At 38.7% G+C, this 16,761-nt stretch overlaps 1 protein-coding gene across 24 annotated transcripts in view; it reads left to right on the top strand.

The window, feature by feature from the left end:
- LOC128607639 (membrane-associated guanylate kinase, WW and PDZ domain-containing protein 1-like) overlaps positions 1 to 16,761 on the top strand; it is a 151,704-nt gene that overhangs the window by 104,746 nt on the left and 30,197 nt on the right. For 8 of the 24 annotated variants that reach the window (XM_053624686.1, XM_053624685.1, XM_053624671.1 and 5 more), the window contains 7 exons: positions 14 to 96; positions 1,037 to 1,090; positions 3,572 to 3,632; positions 3,852 to 3,955; positions 7,489 to 7,608; positions 7,985 to 8,170; positions 9,063 to 9,704. In XM_053624686.1, the coding sequence (XP_053480661.1) occupies positions 14 to 96; positions 1,037 to 1,090; positions 3,572 to 3,632; positions 3,852 to 3,955; positions 7,489 to 7,608; positions 7,985 to 8,170; positions 9,063 to 9,704 (1,250 nt within the window). The remainder of the gene's footprint in view (positions 1 to 13; positions 97 to 1,036; positions 1,091 to 3,571; positions 3,633 to 3,851; positions 3,956 to 7,488; positions 7,609 to 7,984; positions 8,171 to 9,062; positions 9,705 to 16,761) is intronic. The other 16 variants (XM_053624679.1, XM_053624674.1, XM_053624689.1 and 13 more) reach the window with 7 other exon arrangements.

Here is a 16,761-nt window from a genome sequence, read left to right as displayed (position 1 = left end):
TTGTTTCTTCTAGCCACAACACAAAGACAACCTCATGGATGGACCCTCGCTGTCAAGATAAACAGCCAAAGCCTTTAGAAGAGTGTGACGACGATGGTAAGGACAAGAAACACATTAGTCATACACACTCTTACTTTTACCCAGAGAAACAGTCAAACTGTATTGTACAGGAACTGCAATGTCTATTGTAAAATCGTTGTTTTTTTTGTTTTTTTTTTAACTAAGGACTTGCTCTTTGTAACCAGACACCTGGTCTTTGTGTTTGTTCTGTACATACTTTCAGATAAAAGGATTTAATCAAGCACATTCGATTGAGCATGATATTTGATATGCTTTCTATGGCTCATATATCTGGTTATTAGTTAAGCACACTTTTTAAATCTTTGTTCACCTCACTGGATCCAGAACTTTTACAAGACAGATGCACATTTGGCTTCACTATCTATAAACACGACCCATTTCAGGTTCTCTAGAAGTGATTAATATGGATTTAATGACAGTTGAAGGAGGATTCCAGCGATTCATCAACCGTAGACTGTCCTATTGCAGGTCGATAATGCTACACAAAACAGTTCATTAACTATATCTTATTAACCTGTAGATTTTTATATAGGCTAAAAAAATAGATGAAGCTTGTGAAAAGCTATTAAGCATAGAAAAGAGGTCATTTAAGCTGATGTGTAATGAAACACTTTGCCTTATGTATAACAAGACACATGTGCCTTGATACTAGGTGCTACAGTACTGAACTTACTAAAATCTTCCTCATGCTACTGATAATATGACATGTTTGTGGAATGAAGCAAAATAATGTCTCTGGTTTTTTTAAGGATTGCATTTCAGAATGTAGGAAATAGTGCCACCTGGTGGAGATTCATAAAATAAAATAAAAATAATGATAACAACATGGGACCAGTTATTTAAATGATAGGAACTCTTACAAATAAATATTATTTTACAGTCTGGAATCAATAATCTGTCTCTGTTTTTTCCCCCTCGCTTTTCAACTTCTTTTTTTCTTTTTCTCCTCTTGGAGAAGAAGGTGTACACACTGAGGAGACAGAACTTGATAGGAACTTGATTGAACTTGGTAGGTTTCCTTCTTTCTTCTCTGCTCTCTTCCTCCTGTGTCCTGTACTCACTTCTCCCCTCTTTCACTCTCCTCATTTGTCATTATCAGGCCTTAAGCCAGGCTTACAGTGTAGGACGAGAGAAATCTTGTCATCTGACTGCTGCTCACACTGCATGACTCGATCTTGCAAGTCAGTCTCGATGGTGAAAATAATGTCCCAAAGGTGTTCACACTGTACAATACCTTGGTAAATGCCATTGATGCCGTTCACCTCAGGCTGAAAATATTGACACACAGGTTCAGTTTGTGCAAGTTAATTAGTGCTGCTTCCACGTGATCTTTTTTCTTCTCACCCACAACGCTATGGGATTCAAACATGTGAAACAAGCTGGTCACTCGATGTGTTAATATTGTACCGAGTAACCACATCTTGCCTCGCACCGCAGGGGTTGGGGGTTCGAATCCTGCCTCTGCCCTGTGTGCACGGAGTTTGCATGTTTATCGGGTGCTTTGGGGGTTTCCTCTGGGTACTCGGTTTCTTCCTCCAGTCCAAAGACATGCACTGCAGGCTGATTGGCATTTCCAAATTGTCCATTGTGTGTGAATGTGTGTGCGATTGTGCCCTGTGATGGGTTGGCACCTAGTCCAGTGTGTCCCCTGCCTTGTGCCCTGAGTTCCCTGGGACAGGCTCCAGGCTTCCGTGTGACACTCTGTAGGATAAGTGGTAAGGAAAATGATTGAATGGATGGATCAGGAATTGTTTAACCTTTGGCACTGAACGATTCACTCACACATAAACTCATTTCAGAATTATACAGTGTAAGCCTGGCTTTAACAAACTTTAATTGTTGTTTCTGTTTGATTTCCTTTTTATTAGACATGTAAACTCTTCTATACTGCCATGATGCCTTTACATAATACTTTACACAATATAGTATTAAAATGTCAGTGTTAGAAATTCTGTTCAACTAGTGCATAACCTGTTTAGTTCAACATAATATTGTCATGATTTTCAAAATCTTGGATGCCCCTAACATGTTTTTAACCACAAATACTTTTCCCCAGCTAAATTGTTTTTTTTTTGTTTTTTTTTACCACACAGTTGAATAAACTGAATAAAAGTATTTTTGCAAGCAACCATTAGTCAACTGCATTCAGATGTTTTTTTGTTTTTTTTACAATTACATTTTTATGTAAATATGGACATTTTTGCATTTCAATGACGTGACCCCAAAGCAGGAGCCCGCGTCAGATAAAGATACGGGAACACGTTTAATTGTTTCTGGCTGAAACTGTGAAGCTGATATTATGACAAAGAGCGTGGGTAGCTTGAAGAATCCAAGATAAATTATTATTCTCACTGTTAGTATAATTAATGTTCTTTGCCTAGTCTATGGATGGAACCACAATATGAAATGTAAGTAAATCTGTGGTCCCTTCTTGTGTCCTCAAAAGTCCAATTAGGAAGACAAAGCCAGGGTTGGGCAGTCTATATATCTCTATTTACAAAAATGTAGACTGTATTTTGATCTTCAAGCATTTTAGGCTGTTATATGGCTTGTATATAAGTCATTGTGTGTAGTGTAGTAATACAAAAAATGCACCTTTGCTGTTGATGGATCCTTTGAATCACTTACGGCATATGGACGGCTGAGAATGAGTTTGAAGGGCAAATCCATCCTTATTGCTTATCCGTGCAAGTGGACTGAATTAGAGAGTGATGTGTGAAACAGGAGGAAGAGTCGGATTAGAGTGAAGCACTTAGTGCAAGTATGGATTGCGTAATGTAGTCTGCTGTGTCGTGTTCAGCAATCGGGCTGTTAATGAGTCCACGTGAAACCCAGTACAGTCTACTGCGCAAGTGCTAATGACATTCTACTAGACGAATAGCTGAGAATGTAGCTGAGTGTGTATGTGTGGAGTGAATGTAAGGACACAGACTGCTCTAATTGTAGGCTTTTGAAAACTATGTGTGTGTGTGAGAGAGAGAGAGAGAGAGTGTGTATATAAATATATAATATACAGTATCTCACAAAAGTGAATACACCCCTCACATTTTTGTAAATATTTGATTATATCTTTTCATGTGACAACACTGAAGAAATGACACTTTGCTACAATGTAAAGTAGTGAGTGTACAGCTTGTGTAACAGTGTAAATTTGCTGTCCCCTCAAAATAACTCAACACACAGCCATTAATGTCTAAACCGCTGGTAACAAAAGTGAGTACACCCCTAAGTGAAAATGTCCAAATTGGGCCCAAAGTGTCAATATTTTGTGTGGAAACCATTATTTTCCAGCACTGCCTTAACCCTGTATACTGTATGTATGTAAAGTATGTATGCAAACAGTGAAATGCACACACCCCACACAACAAAATGGAAATGTTCAACGGGGTGAATACTTATGTAAGGCGTTGTATATATGCGTAGTCGGCTGTTTTCAGCATTTCTTGCATGATCCATTCATTTGTCTCTTTTATTTTTTTCTTCCCCACAGCAGAATTACCTCCAGGTTGGGAGAAGATAGATGACCCAGTGTATGGTGTATATTATGTAGAGTAAGTCTGAGAGTCTCTCTTTCTCTCTCATGTTTGTCCATCATAACACAGACAAGCAAACAGTTCCAAGCTGGATTCATTTTCATCCCGCTTTGTATGCTGGGGATTTGTAAGTGTCTGTGCACCTGATCCCCTGACTAGCGCAATCATTTATTTCAGAGTCAATAACTTTTTCCCCCTCTCTTTGTCTCTCTCTTTATGTGTGTGTGTCTCTCTTAGTCACATAAACAGAAAGACGCAGTATGAGAACCCGGTGTTGGAGGCTAGACGTAAAAAGCAGGTCGATATCCAGCAGCCACCAGAAGGTGAGCGCTACGTCAGAGGTTCGTTCCACTTTTTTTCTCTCTCTATTTCATTGTCACTGTATCTGTTGTCTGCCACAATGTCGCACATCTTGATTAAGACAGTCATTTAACAGGCATTAGTTGAACATTGATCATTTAGTAGTGGCCATTTAGCATTATACAATAGGCTGGTCCACAGTAGCTTAATGCATTATTGACCACATTCGTTTTTATAAAGAACGTTCGTTCTAAATGCTAATGTAGCTTATTGAATCTTAAGATAAGTAGATAAATGTTTTTAAAGAAGTCTTTGTAAAGATGTAACACGTTTGAGGCTCTGACTAATTTTGTAGACTTTGTGTGTGGGTTGACTGAGCCTAAACTAATTTTATAAAGAACAGAAACCTTATCAGACTGGAAACTTTTCCCGAGCCTAATTTAGCTGCAACCGTCACCACATCAAGCTTATTTAGTACAAGTTTGGGGAAAAAAAACCCAATGCTGCATCCTAAAATAATTATTAATATGCTAAATCAACTTCTTTCAAGTCTTGTACAAAAATGTAGCTTTGCATCTAATGTCTTCACTACTCAAAATGTTATACAGATACATTTAGTATATTTGTATAAAGGTATTTTGTCCATTTTGTTGCCTAGACAGAAGCCAAAACAGACATACATGGTTCGATGATAACTGTTGAACATTTTGGCCATAATTCCAAAAGGTATACTTGGCAGGGGAATATAAATAAATAAAAACACAGCACATCACCAAAAGAACACCGTACCCACAGTAAAGCATGGTGGTGGCAGCATCATGCTTTGGTGCTGATTTTCTGTAGCCGGAACTGGGGCTTTAATCAAGGTCTAGGGAATCATTAATAGCTCCAAATAATAGTAGAATTTCGTGCAAAACTTTCATGCGTCTGCTAGAAAGCTGAAGCTGAAAAGGAATTTCACCTTTCAGCATGACGATGAGCCAAAGCATACATCCAGATCAACAAAGGAATGGCTTCACCAAAAAAGAAAAACGTTCTGGAATGGCCTAGCCAGAATCCAGACCTCAATCCTACTAAAAATCTGTTGGGTGACCTAAAGCAGGCTGTACACAGAAGATGCCCTTACTATCTGACGGATCTAGAATGTTTTTGCAAGAGAGAGTGAGAAAATATTGCCAAGTCAGGATGTGCCATGCTGATAGACTCTTATTCAAAAAGACTGAGTGGTGTAATACAAGCAGTAGGTGCTTCAACAAAGTATTAGTGTAGGGGTGTGCACACTTGTGCAACCAGGTTATTGTATGTTTTTAATTTGTTTTAGATTTTACTTTTATAGGTTGTAATTACACATTCAATGTGAAAAAGTTCTGACATTATTGATATTGGTGTAATTTTCACATGACAAAAACCTGTAATTTTAACAGGGGTGTGTAGACTTTAGAGCTGCTAACTAATCGATAAAATAGATAACAATCAATTAATTAAATGAAGTATTGTACACTTCCACTATGCACTGTGTACTCTACTGTCTAGTGTATGAATTTTAGAAAGGTAATATCATCTCAAAAGGAACACTGGCGCATTTTCTACTAACTGGAGGTATAAGCCGTTTCCCAGTAAGTGGCACATGATGTCATACGCACGTAGTGCGGCGCCGCTAGCTTTAGCAGATACCCAGAGTCACTGACAATGACTTTCTTCAGCTTACTGTTTCTGTCAGCGTTAACTTTTATTACCCTCATGACCTCAGTCACCATCAGAGCGAGCCGAAATCGTCAGGTGACTGAGGAAGAACGTGTGCGACTCTAAGGCAGGGGAGCGTTTTATATTAAACACAGTGAGGAAGACTGTAACCTGCAAACATTACAAAGCAGAGCTTGTGTAGCAGGGAAGCACGACAGTGCTGCACGAGCACAATCTTATGTTTATATCCAAAATGCTCCACTGTGTGTAAGGGCTTCTGGGAAACTGGTGTGAGTTGCTTAAAAGGTTTAGTTTAATTCCAGTTTATTATCATTACATGCTGTATTTGCACGATGCAGTGTAACTTCTGTTGTTTATTAAAACGGAAGTGATGTGTTAGTAACGAGGCCACGTTGCTGATCACGCGCGGTGTAGACGCAGTGATACACAGTGGGAGCGCGACTAAGATCTGTAATGTGTAATTAAAACACTATGATCACAAGTAAACACAAGTAAAACTATATGCCTAAAGGCAGCGAGTAACAGAAACCACAAGTTGCAGTGAAAATGAGTTTTTATTATTAATTTAGGACTGTAGTTTAATTTGGTGCTTTTTGTTCATCTATAGAAAGTAATGCATAAATACTATTATATAATATAAACTTTTATATATATATATATATATATATATATATATATATATATATATATATATATATATATATATGTGTGTGTGTGTGTGTGTGTATATATATATATATATATATATATATATATATATATATATATATATATATATGTATGTATGTATATACAGTATCTCACAAAAGTGAGTACACCCCTCACATTTTTGTAAATATTTGATTATATCTTTTCATGTGACAACACTGAAGAAATGACACTTTGCTACAATGTAAAGTAGTGAGTGTACAGCTTGTGTAACAGTGTAAATTTGCTGTCCCCTCAAAATAACTCAACACACAGCCATTAATGTCTAAACCGCTGGCAACAAAAGTGAGTACACCCCTAAGTGAAAATGTCCACATTGGGCCCAATTAGCCATTTTCCCTCCCTGGTGTCATGTGACTTAGTGTTACAAGGTCTCAGGTGTGTGTATATATATATATATATATCTATATGGATGCACAAAAAGCACTGAATTAAACTACAGTCCTAAATTAATTTTATATATATATATATATATATATATATATATATATATATATATATATATATATATATATATATATATATTCTGGTGTGTGTCTGTGTGTCTTGGGTGTGTCTTATATAATTGGACAAACAGTTTTATATACATTTTGTGAATAGCAAATTTCCATTTTAGGACTTTAATGTGTATTGATTTTTCTAGTAAGCATACATTTTTCCTAGCAATATTTGTGCAAAAATAACAGCATTATAACACAAAAATTGTGTCTTGTTTTTTAACCATGTATTTACAGCACCTTGCATAAGTTTGCATCCCCTTTAAACTTTTCCAATTTTGTAGTGTGCAGAAAAAGCCTCTATTAGGACTTTTATCATTTGATTGGTCGGTGCAATTTTTCATTGGTGGTCAATTAAATAAAAAAGTATAGATTTGTTGTTTGCTCTCTTCTTTGTATTCAGTGAATTTTGGTGGTTGTGCCAGATAAATGGGATTTTTAAATAAATATATATATATATATATATACTAAAACCTGATTGATACGTATTGATAAGATTTGGTTTGTTCGAGGGGGTAAATACTTATACAAGGCACAAGCATTATTACACACCATGTTACTATTTTGCTGATATAATCAACAGTTCACAGCTTCTTCTTTATTAGCTGTAATAATATCTGTTGGGCATATGAAGTCACCAGGTCTTTGCCTGTTTCTCTGTACAGAATGGATAGAGGAGCACTCGTCTGCTGGCGCTCCGATCACCGCATACATTCCAAACCACTTGGAGACGTACCGAGAGCCTCCGAGTGGCCCACAGCTTCCGCCAGTACCAGGATACAAACGTGAGCATCAGTCTGCTGCTGTTAATAAACAGGATTATTTTGCAGTTGATTATCACTAGAAGAGTATAATTTTCGTGTACACTGTGCAGCTAAACCGCTGCAGAACCATTAACAAATCTAAACAATTAAATGTTAAACGCTTTTGTAACAGAAACTCCTATCAGAACAAAAAGAATGCGCCTCCATAATGCTTTTTATTTTGTAGTAATGAAATAATCCTACAATACTCTCATGCTAATTCTGACTCAATCGTTAAGACAAGTGAGCTATGCCATAAGTGCATCATCTTTGCTTCACAGATCTGGTTTTGGTGTAGTATCTTTAAAATATTGAAGACCTCTTCTAAGTGCGTGTGGGTGTGTGTATGTGAGTGTAGGAGGCAAGCCGTTCTTCACAAGAAACCCCGCAGATCTCAAGGGCACATTTATAAGCACCAAGCTACTGAAAAGCAGGCGGGGTTTCGGCTTCACTGTGGTAGGAGGAGACGAGCCAGATGAGTTCTTACAGATCAAGAGTCTCATATTAGACGGACCAGCAGCCTTGGATGGCAAGATGGAGACAGGTAGGCACACACATGCACACTAAAACACGTACACACAATGCAGCTGGATTTATGGTAATAATCTTGATAGTGTTCTGCCACTCATCTGATGGGCTTCAGAGACAAAATTTCATTTTAAAAATGACCTGAATGTCTGTACATCATATATCCTGCGTTTCCTTATGCCGTCAGCGTGTCAGTTACACTGTCATACTCCATGAGCAGCAACCTGTTGGACACATCTGTGACTCAAACACACCTTCAGACGCACACACACGTATCTAAACACAAACTTGCATACAATCCCTTCTTAAATCCTTCTCTTTGGCTCCTGAATGGTGCAACAGAGAAGCGTTTGCCCTATTGATTCAAACTTACGATCTCCTAACAATGCCACAGCCATCTGTGACCGGGAGTCAAGGGAAGAAAATTATCCGTGCTCTCTGGGTGACATTTTCTCTCTCACCTGTCAATCACAGCAACACTTGCCAACTGTGGGTGTCTGTGAGCTCATATATGGGGAAGAGGATATATAGCACTTTCCTCCGAGTGTGTTATGCTGCCCTGTGATGGAGCATGAGGCATGCAGGTTGGCTGGCTTCATGTGTTTCAGAGGAAGCATGTGTATGTGTCAGCCAGCCTTTACACTCTCCTGTACGGTAGCTGTCATATGATGGGTGGGAATTGGCAGGTGACCAAATTGGGGAGAACATGGGGAAAACCCCTGCTATTTGATTCAGTGCATCATACACGTGTGCATTCTCCTGATGACATCTGGAACAACCACGCGATTTTACACATATGCACATGTGTATACATCCAACACACATCCAAACTCACACATTTCCTCTCTTGAAAGCACACTTCTTTTATATACAGGGCTCAAGTGCATTCATGTCTGCGTGTTCTCCAGGTGACGTCATCGTCAGTGTCAATGACACCGTCGTTCTGGGCTACACACATGCTCAGGTAGTCAAGATCTTCCAGTCCATCCCTATCGGCTCAGCTGTGCAGCTGGAACTGTGCCGTGGCTACCCGCTGCCCTTTGACCCTGATGACCCTAACACCAGCCTGGTGACTTCAGTGGCCATCCTTGACAAAGAGCCTATCATCGTCAACGGCCAGGAGGCCTTTGATCCGCCACCCTTGGGCCCATGTCAGTCAGGGATGGGTACTGTGGGCACGGTGGGCATGGATCCACGCCCCTACAGCCCAACGGCAGAGGGCATGATGATGCCAGAGAGCTACGGTAGTGACGTGGTAACCCTTGCATCTTCAATCGCCACGCAGCCTGAGCTCATCACCGTGCACATGGAGAAGGGCGACAAGGGCTTTGGCTTCACCATTGCTGACTGTGGTGGCATCGGTACTGCCATTGGGGGCGGGCAGAAGGTCAAGCAAGTTGTAGACTACCCACGCTGTCGCGGACTGAAGGAGGGTGACATTCTGGTGGAGGTGAACAAGAGGAACGTGCAGAACATGAGCCACAACCAGGTGGTGGAGCTGCTCAGCAAGTGTCCTAAAGGCAGTGAGGTCACCATGCTGGTACAGAGAGGTGAGCACGTTGTAAATGTGTGTGTGGGCAGAGCTATAAATCATAGATAATCATGATGCCGGAGATCTGCTGCTAATCAGCACCAGGTCATCAATGGGGTTTGTTCCAACATTAAACACACCTGTCATTAGTAGGATTTACACAGAATTACATGCTTAAATATCACAAAAGAGTTGTTATTTTTTGGTTGAGGTATAAAATAATGGTAAATAATAGAAAATATGATAACGTGTGGTAGAAAGATAGTTTACATTTTTTTCAAGTTATTACGTGTAAATTTTCTGTATTTACATGCTCAGCCATTTGCGTCAAGATGCGTCATGTGACGTCATCACAACATGCATTCAGCTAAAGCCCTGTTAGATTGTCACGCGTCTAACATGAGTACAGCCGAAAGGTCTCATTTACCAACAAACATCCGTGTGAAAGAGCATGCAAAACAATTTTGTGCAATTGCAATTTTGCCAAATCAAGTAGCTTTCTGCAAAAAAGCACAAAAGTTGCATCGCAAGTTTTGAAAAAAGCCGTAGCAAAATCAAACATTTTTGGCCGCAACAATCACAAAAAATACCTCTGCAAAATCCTGTGCAGACTGATTATTGTTTCTATAGTAACAGCTAATTCACAGGGATTGTATAGTGGATGTTACACAAAATCTAAACCTAATAATAAACAAATTAAAAATAGATCGTATAACAAAGAAAACCGTATGATAGTTGATGTGGTGAAGCTGTTAGGAGATGGTTATTCAGCATTTATGGACATTCCAGTGTCAGGGCTTAGTACAGAGACAAAGCTGTTTCTACAAAGTTTTAATGATTGATGACGTTGTTTTTTAACTTCAAGAGAGAGAAAAAAGAGAGACTAGTGAGGGAAAGACTAACTGCTGTAACGTAAGTGAATAACATGAACTAATTTGTTTCATGGAGTTTTCACAAAATTATGTAAAAAATAGTAAAAAATGGCAATCCTACATTTACATTTATTCATTTAGCAGACGCTTTTATCCAAAGCGATGTACAAATGAGAAAATACAAGCAAAGCGATATATCAAGCAGAGAACATCACAAGTAGTGCTACCATACAAGATCCATTAATTGAGTTCTAGAAGAAGCAAAGTGCGCAGAGTAGCAGTATTTTTTTAAATTTATTTATTTATTTATTTATTTATTTATTTATTATGGGTTGGTTAGGTGTTCACGGACGCGGCGGGTTTTTAGCTGTTTTTTGAAGTTGGTGACAGATTCTACGGGCCGGATTGAGGTTGGAAGTTCATTCCACCACTGAGGAACAGTTAGTTTGAAGGTTCTTGAAAGGGACCTTGAGCCACGCCGAGTAGGTACTACTAAGCGTCGGTCGTTGATTGATCCTTGTCAGATTGCTGTGGTATAAGCGGAATAAAACACTCCAAATAATCAACACTAACACTGCTTCTGGTCGGGCCGCATCACAACACCCTCTCAGTGAGTATTTTCCTGTAGCTGTCTTAGTTTTATTCCTCACATAGCTGATTACTAATTGCTTAGTTAGGCCATTATTGTCAGCTTTAATTGTCAAGTTGTTGTGCTCTCTTCAGAATATTGGCATTAGATGTTTAAGAGCAGGGCTGGACGCATGTGATATATAATCAAACATGGTGCTTTGAAGCTGTGCTGCAGATTTAATGCACTGCTTTCTGATGGGATGTGTTTGCTATAAAGGTATGAATGTAGAGCTTTCTTTTGACCTTGGAATGAATGTGGACTGAGTATACATATTGTTAGATGTGTGCGCGTGTAGCGCTGAGCATGACCGGATATGTAGGTTGATGCGGGTGTAAGATTGGCGCTTTCTAAACTATAACTTTTATTCTAATCATATTTTAAGCACTATATGTATATTTATAGTGAAAACAATTATATTAGCAAAATTGAGGTCCACTCTTCAAACTGTTCTATTCCTTTTACCATCAACTTTTTATTTAATTAAACATCCAGATGTTTGTTTCAGAGTTAGTATACTGTTGATTGTGTGTATTGAGTCCTAGAGCCATCTTTTTTGTTTTCGTATTGGAGTAATGATTTAGAGGCCAGTGCTAGCCTTTCTGCTGTAGTGGTTCAATTTAGGATTTGCATAGATGTTGCTGATCCCACATCAGCATTATAGGACAGAACCCTGGCACTTCACTTGTATATTGATTTGGGATAAAACCCAGTGGCACTCAAAATTGTTGAGCTGCTGCTATAAAGCCAGGTAGATGAGCTGGAAAGAATAGGACTAGGCTTTTCACTCATCATCAGTGACCCACTTCCTTGTTACAGCGACAGTTTGTATAGCATACATCCACGCATAGATACACCAAGGTTAATAAGGAAAATGCACACATACAGAGAGAGAGAGAGAGAAAGAAAGAAAAACACACCCTGTTGCCATGGCATTAACCCACACACATCCCAAGGCCAGTCTTTCTGCCTGTGTGTGTAGGATATAGATGCAAAGAAGGAGTTTAGTTTCCCGATCTTGTCCTCTTCATTACACTCGGCAGCAAAGTTTGACTCCGAGTTATTTTTGCTAAATGATACACCTGACTTTATTTTGTTGCAGAACCACTCAATGAATTACACTTGATAATCCTCTGGATGTGTCCTCAGTGGACAAAATTGAAAATTTGAAATTGAAACTGTACACATTTGGTAATCAATAATTTTTTTTTTTTGTGGAAGCACTTTTTTTGTAGATGTTTACTACTTCATAGTGGTGTTAAATTTTAATGCTACTGAAGCGTATATAAATAAATACAAATTAGACTAAATTACTCAATTGAACCATTTACATTTTAAATGGTTAACCATGGAACCCAGGGTTTAATGTCATTACCACCACCATCATCATCAACAACAACAACAATGTATGTATGTATTTATTTATTTATTTATTTGGGTGTGTGTGTGTATGTATGTTAGTTTTTTTCTTAACTAACAATTAATGTTAAACTTAAACAAACTTTTAAACCTTCAAAAATGAAAGAAATGTGATTTGATGGTTCTCCTAAGTTTCCACTTCTAACTCCCCACACCACAGCTACACGTGTTGGGCCTCGTTCACACCTAACATTCAATAGGTGATCCAGTTGTTAGTGGACGGCACTAACTGTGCTTGAACGTTGCATTCAATTCCTCCCGGGAAGTTTGTATTTACGAGTTGGGAAGTCGTAATTACGACATCAGGTGTATCGTCACTTTGTTCCGAGCAAGATGAAAATGAAGATGAAACTACAAAAAATACAAAAAAGTTTTTGAAACTCTGCTTCTAGAAAAGTGATGAACAAATAATGTGCATCAGGTGTGTGTTTTGCTTTTTTATGTTTTTAATCAATTTATGAAGCCAGTGTAAACTTTATCGTTAGCTATTATATCGTAATTGTACACTGCTATCGTATTTTGTGTAGGAAATTAGCTTGTTTTATTGTAAATAAAAAAGCCTGACAATAACCTGCTGCATATACCAAACACATAATAACTGAAATCAGCTTCTGAGACGAGTAAACATTTTCAACAAATTTACCGTCAACTACAGACATTGCCTCCATCGATTCCACCGTGTTTTCTTACTGACTCGCTCCGACTCGGAAATTCTGAGCTCAAAGAAAATCCAGAGTTTCCCCACTCCTAAACACGACTTTGTAGTGGCACCATAAGTACAGGTGTGAACAGGCTCGAATGTGTCTTGAAGATGCATTATGATCTGATCACTCAGATTTTTGAAGCTTGTCACATCTCTGATTCATTTATAAGTTTTTGTTAGAAGACCACACGATTAAGACGTCTGAAACAGTCCATACAGGGACGTGAGATAAGATTCACGGGAAATTTTTGCGTGAAAATAAATGCACCGGAAACTGCTGTAACAAATGTGTGAGACGCCTTTCTTCCATCAGAAACGATATATATGAAATCTGATCACAAGTGTTCACTGGAGACGCATTAATAATAATTAATAATAATGGAAGGTTCGCCCTTTCCAGAACCTTCACGTTAAATGTCCCTCAGTGGTGGAATGAACTTCCAACCTCAATCCGGACTGCAGAATCTGTCACTATCTTCAAAAAACAGCTAAAGACTCTGGATCCTACACCTCTACTCTGCACACTTTGCTTCTTCTGGAACTCAATTAAAGATCTTGTATGGTAGCACTACCTGTATTGTTCTCTGCTTGATATATCACTTTCCTTGTATTTCCTCATTTGTACGTCGCTTTGGATAAAAGCGTCTGCTAAATGAATAAATGTAAATGTAATGTAATGAATAATTCTGCCATCCATTTGTGATCAAATCACTCGAGATGGATGTTAATAACAGGTTTAATTATAGAACTTTATATCACCTAAATTATTTAACAACGCCGTGACATTCTAAACCAAAATACTATCCATCAAATCTCTATGTTATAGTTTTGGGCCTATCAAGATACTGTGGGTGCAGTCAGGCCCACTGTTAGCACTTCTTACATAAAATCAGTGTAAAAGTGGATTTTACAGTTAAGTTGTTGCATCATATTTGTTTATGGATGGCAGACGTTTCAAACCCCAGCCTAATTAGTGACGAGCTCAAGGCTAGTCACTCACCGACAGTGGAAAAATTGCACTAGTTCCCTTATGAAGTGAAAATATACTTTAAAATAAGTATGCACAATTACGCAGAAGGATCTAGTGCAATGTAATGCAAAAACAAATCAAACTCCAAACAAGGGGAATGTATGGACCTGTTGTTTTACCTGCAAGTCCTTTCATTATGATTAGAGCTGTTTGACTCAAGCCACGATACAGTCTTCGTGTAAAGGAAAAAGGTGTTTTGGTCATTAGAGAGCTGTTTTCCTTCGTCTTAGACTAAACACTTCACACATCATTGTTTTCAATGTGATTTAACTCATGAACTAATTAAGCCTCTGTGAGCTGAAGGGAGTGTGCTGTAGCTGCAAAACCTGCACGAATGCCTCTTGTTAGAAATTGCGTGGAGCTTCAGATACCGAAGGATTAGACTTTTTTGTATCAGTCTGACACAAATAAGCAGCGAGGTAGAGAGCTGTAGTGGATTAGGAGCGTGTGTTTGTGAGGGTGAGGAAAGAGGAAGAGAAGAGTATGATCAAGGGAGAGAATCTACTCATGGTCAGGGTTGAGAGACACACACACACACACACAAACACATATGAGATGACTATGGAACTGAAAGTGCTGCTGTAAATCTCTTCCATCTTGCCTCCTGCTTGTTTCCATGACGATGCTCTGCTGCACTGCAGTACGAGGAGAGAGAGAGAATGAAAGAAACGTACAGAGAAAGAGAAATCGACAGAGAGGATTCAAGGTTTAAGTCCCATGTAACAAACACACAGCTAGTTTTTTTAATAAGAAAAAAAAATACACAGCCACATCCATAACTACACAGCCATAGTATAATATTAACAATATGATTATTTTGTTTTCCAATGCTGCTATACTGACACTCCTACATGTAGATAAATGTACAGAGGTGCTTGAAAGTTAGAATTTTCTATATTTCTGTCTATATTTAAGTCCTAAAAGTAGATAAACGCTATTGAACAGACATTATACTTGGTCATTTATTTATTGAGGAAAATGATCCAATTAGAGCTGCAACAACTAATCGATAAAATCGATAATAAACGATTATGATCGTTGTCGAATCTCATTATTTATTAGTCGGTCTGCATGTGGCACGGGGGAGATTTACTCATTACGTTACTTCGGTTCCGAAAACACACTCCGGAGAGTAAATACTAAAGTCATGTCCTAAACGAAATAATGTACCCTTACACTATGCACTGTGTACTCTACTGTCCAGTGTATGAATTTTAGAAAGGTAATATCGTCTTAAATGTAACACTAGCAGGATTTTTTTTACTAACAGGAAGTATAAGCCGTTTCCCAGTAAGTGGCACATGATGTCATACGCACGTAGTGCGGCGCCGCTAGCTTTAGCAGATACCCAGAGTCACTGACAATGACTTTCTTCAGCTTACTGTTTCTGTCAGCGTTACCTTTTATTCCCCTCATGACCTCAGTCACCACCAGAGCGAGCCGAAATCGTCAGGTGACTGAGGAAGAACGTGTGCGACTCTAAGGCAGGGGAGCGTTTATATTAAACACAGTGAGGAAGACTGTAACCTGCAAACATTACAAAGCAGAGCTTGTGTAGCAGGGAAGCACGACAGTGCTGCACGAGCACAATCTTATGTTTATATCCAAAATGCTCCACTGTGTGTAAGGGCTTCTGGGAAACTGGTGTGAGTTGCTTAAAAGGTTTAGTTTAATTCCAGTTTATTATCATTACATGCTGTATTTGCACGATGCAGTGTAACTTCTGTTGTTTATTAAAACGGAAGTGATGTGTTAGTAACGAGGCCACGTTGCTGATCACGCGCGGTGTAGACGCAGTGATACACAGTGGGAGCGCGAGTAAGATCTGTAATGTGTAATTAAAACACTATGATCACAAGTAAACACAAGTAAAACTATATGCCTAAAGGCAGCGAGTAACAGAAACCACAAGTTGCAGTGAAAATTAGTTTTTATTATTAATTTAGCATGCACAAAAAGCACTGAATTAAACTACAGTTGTAAATGAATAATATGTATTCCTGGTGTGTGTCTGTGTGTATTGGGTAGCAATACCTTGTGCAGCAATAACTGCAACTGAAAATTTCCAGTAACTGTTGATCAGTCCTGCACATCGGCTTGGAGGAATTTTAGCCCATTCCTCAGTACAGAACAGCTTCAGCTCTGGGATGTTGGTGGGTTTCCTCACATGAACTGCTTGCTTCAGGTCTTTCCACAATATTTCTATTGGATTAAGGTCAGGACTCTGACTTGGCCATTCCAAAACATTAACTTTATCCTTCTTTATCCATTCTTTGGTAGAACAACTTGTGTGCTTAGAGTCGTTGTCTTGCTACATGACTCACTTTCTCTTGAGATTCAGTTCACGGACAGATATCCTGACATTTTTCTTTAGAATTCAATTATATAATTCAGAATTCATTGTTTGGCGCACGGTGGCTTAGT

Source organism: Ictalurus furcatus, chromosome 5, assembly GCF_023375685.1.
Source record: "Ictalurus furcatus strain D&B chromosome 5, Billie_1.0, whole genome shotgun sequence".
NCBI lineage: Eukaryota > Metazoa > Chordata > Actinopteri > Siluriformes > Ictaluridae > Ictalurus > Ictalurus furcatus.
This window is presented reverse-complemented; position numbering and strand designations above follow the sequence as displayed.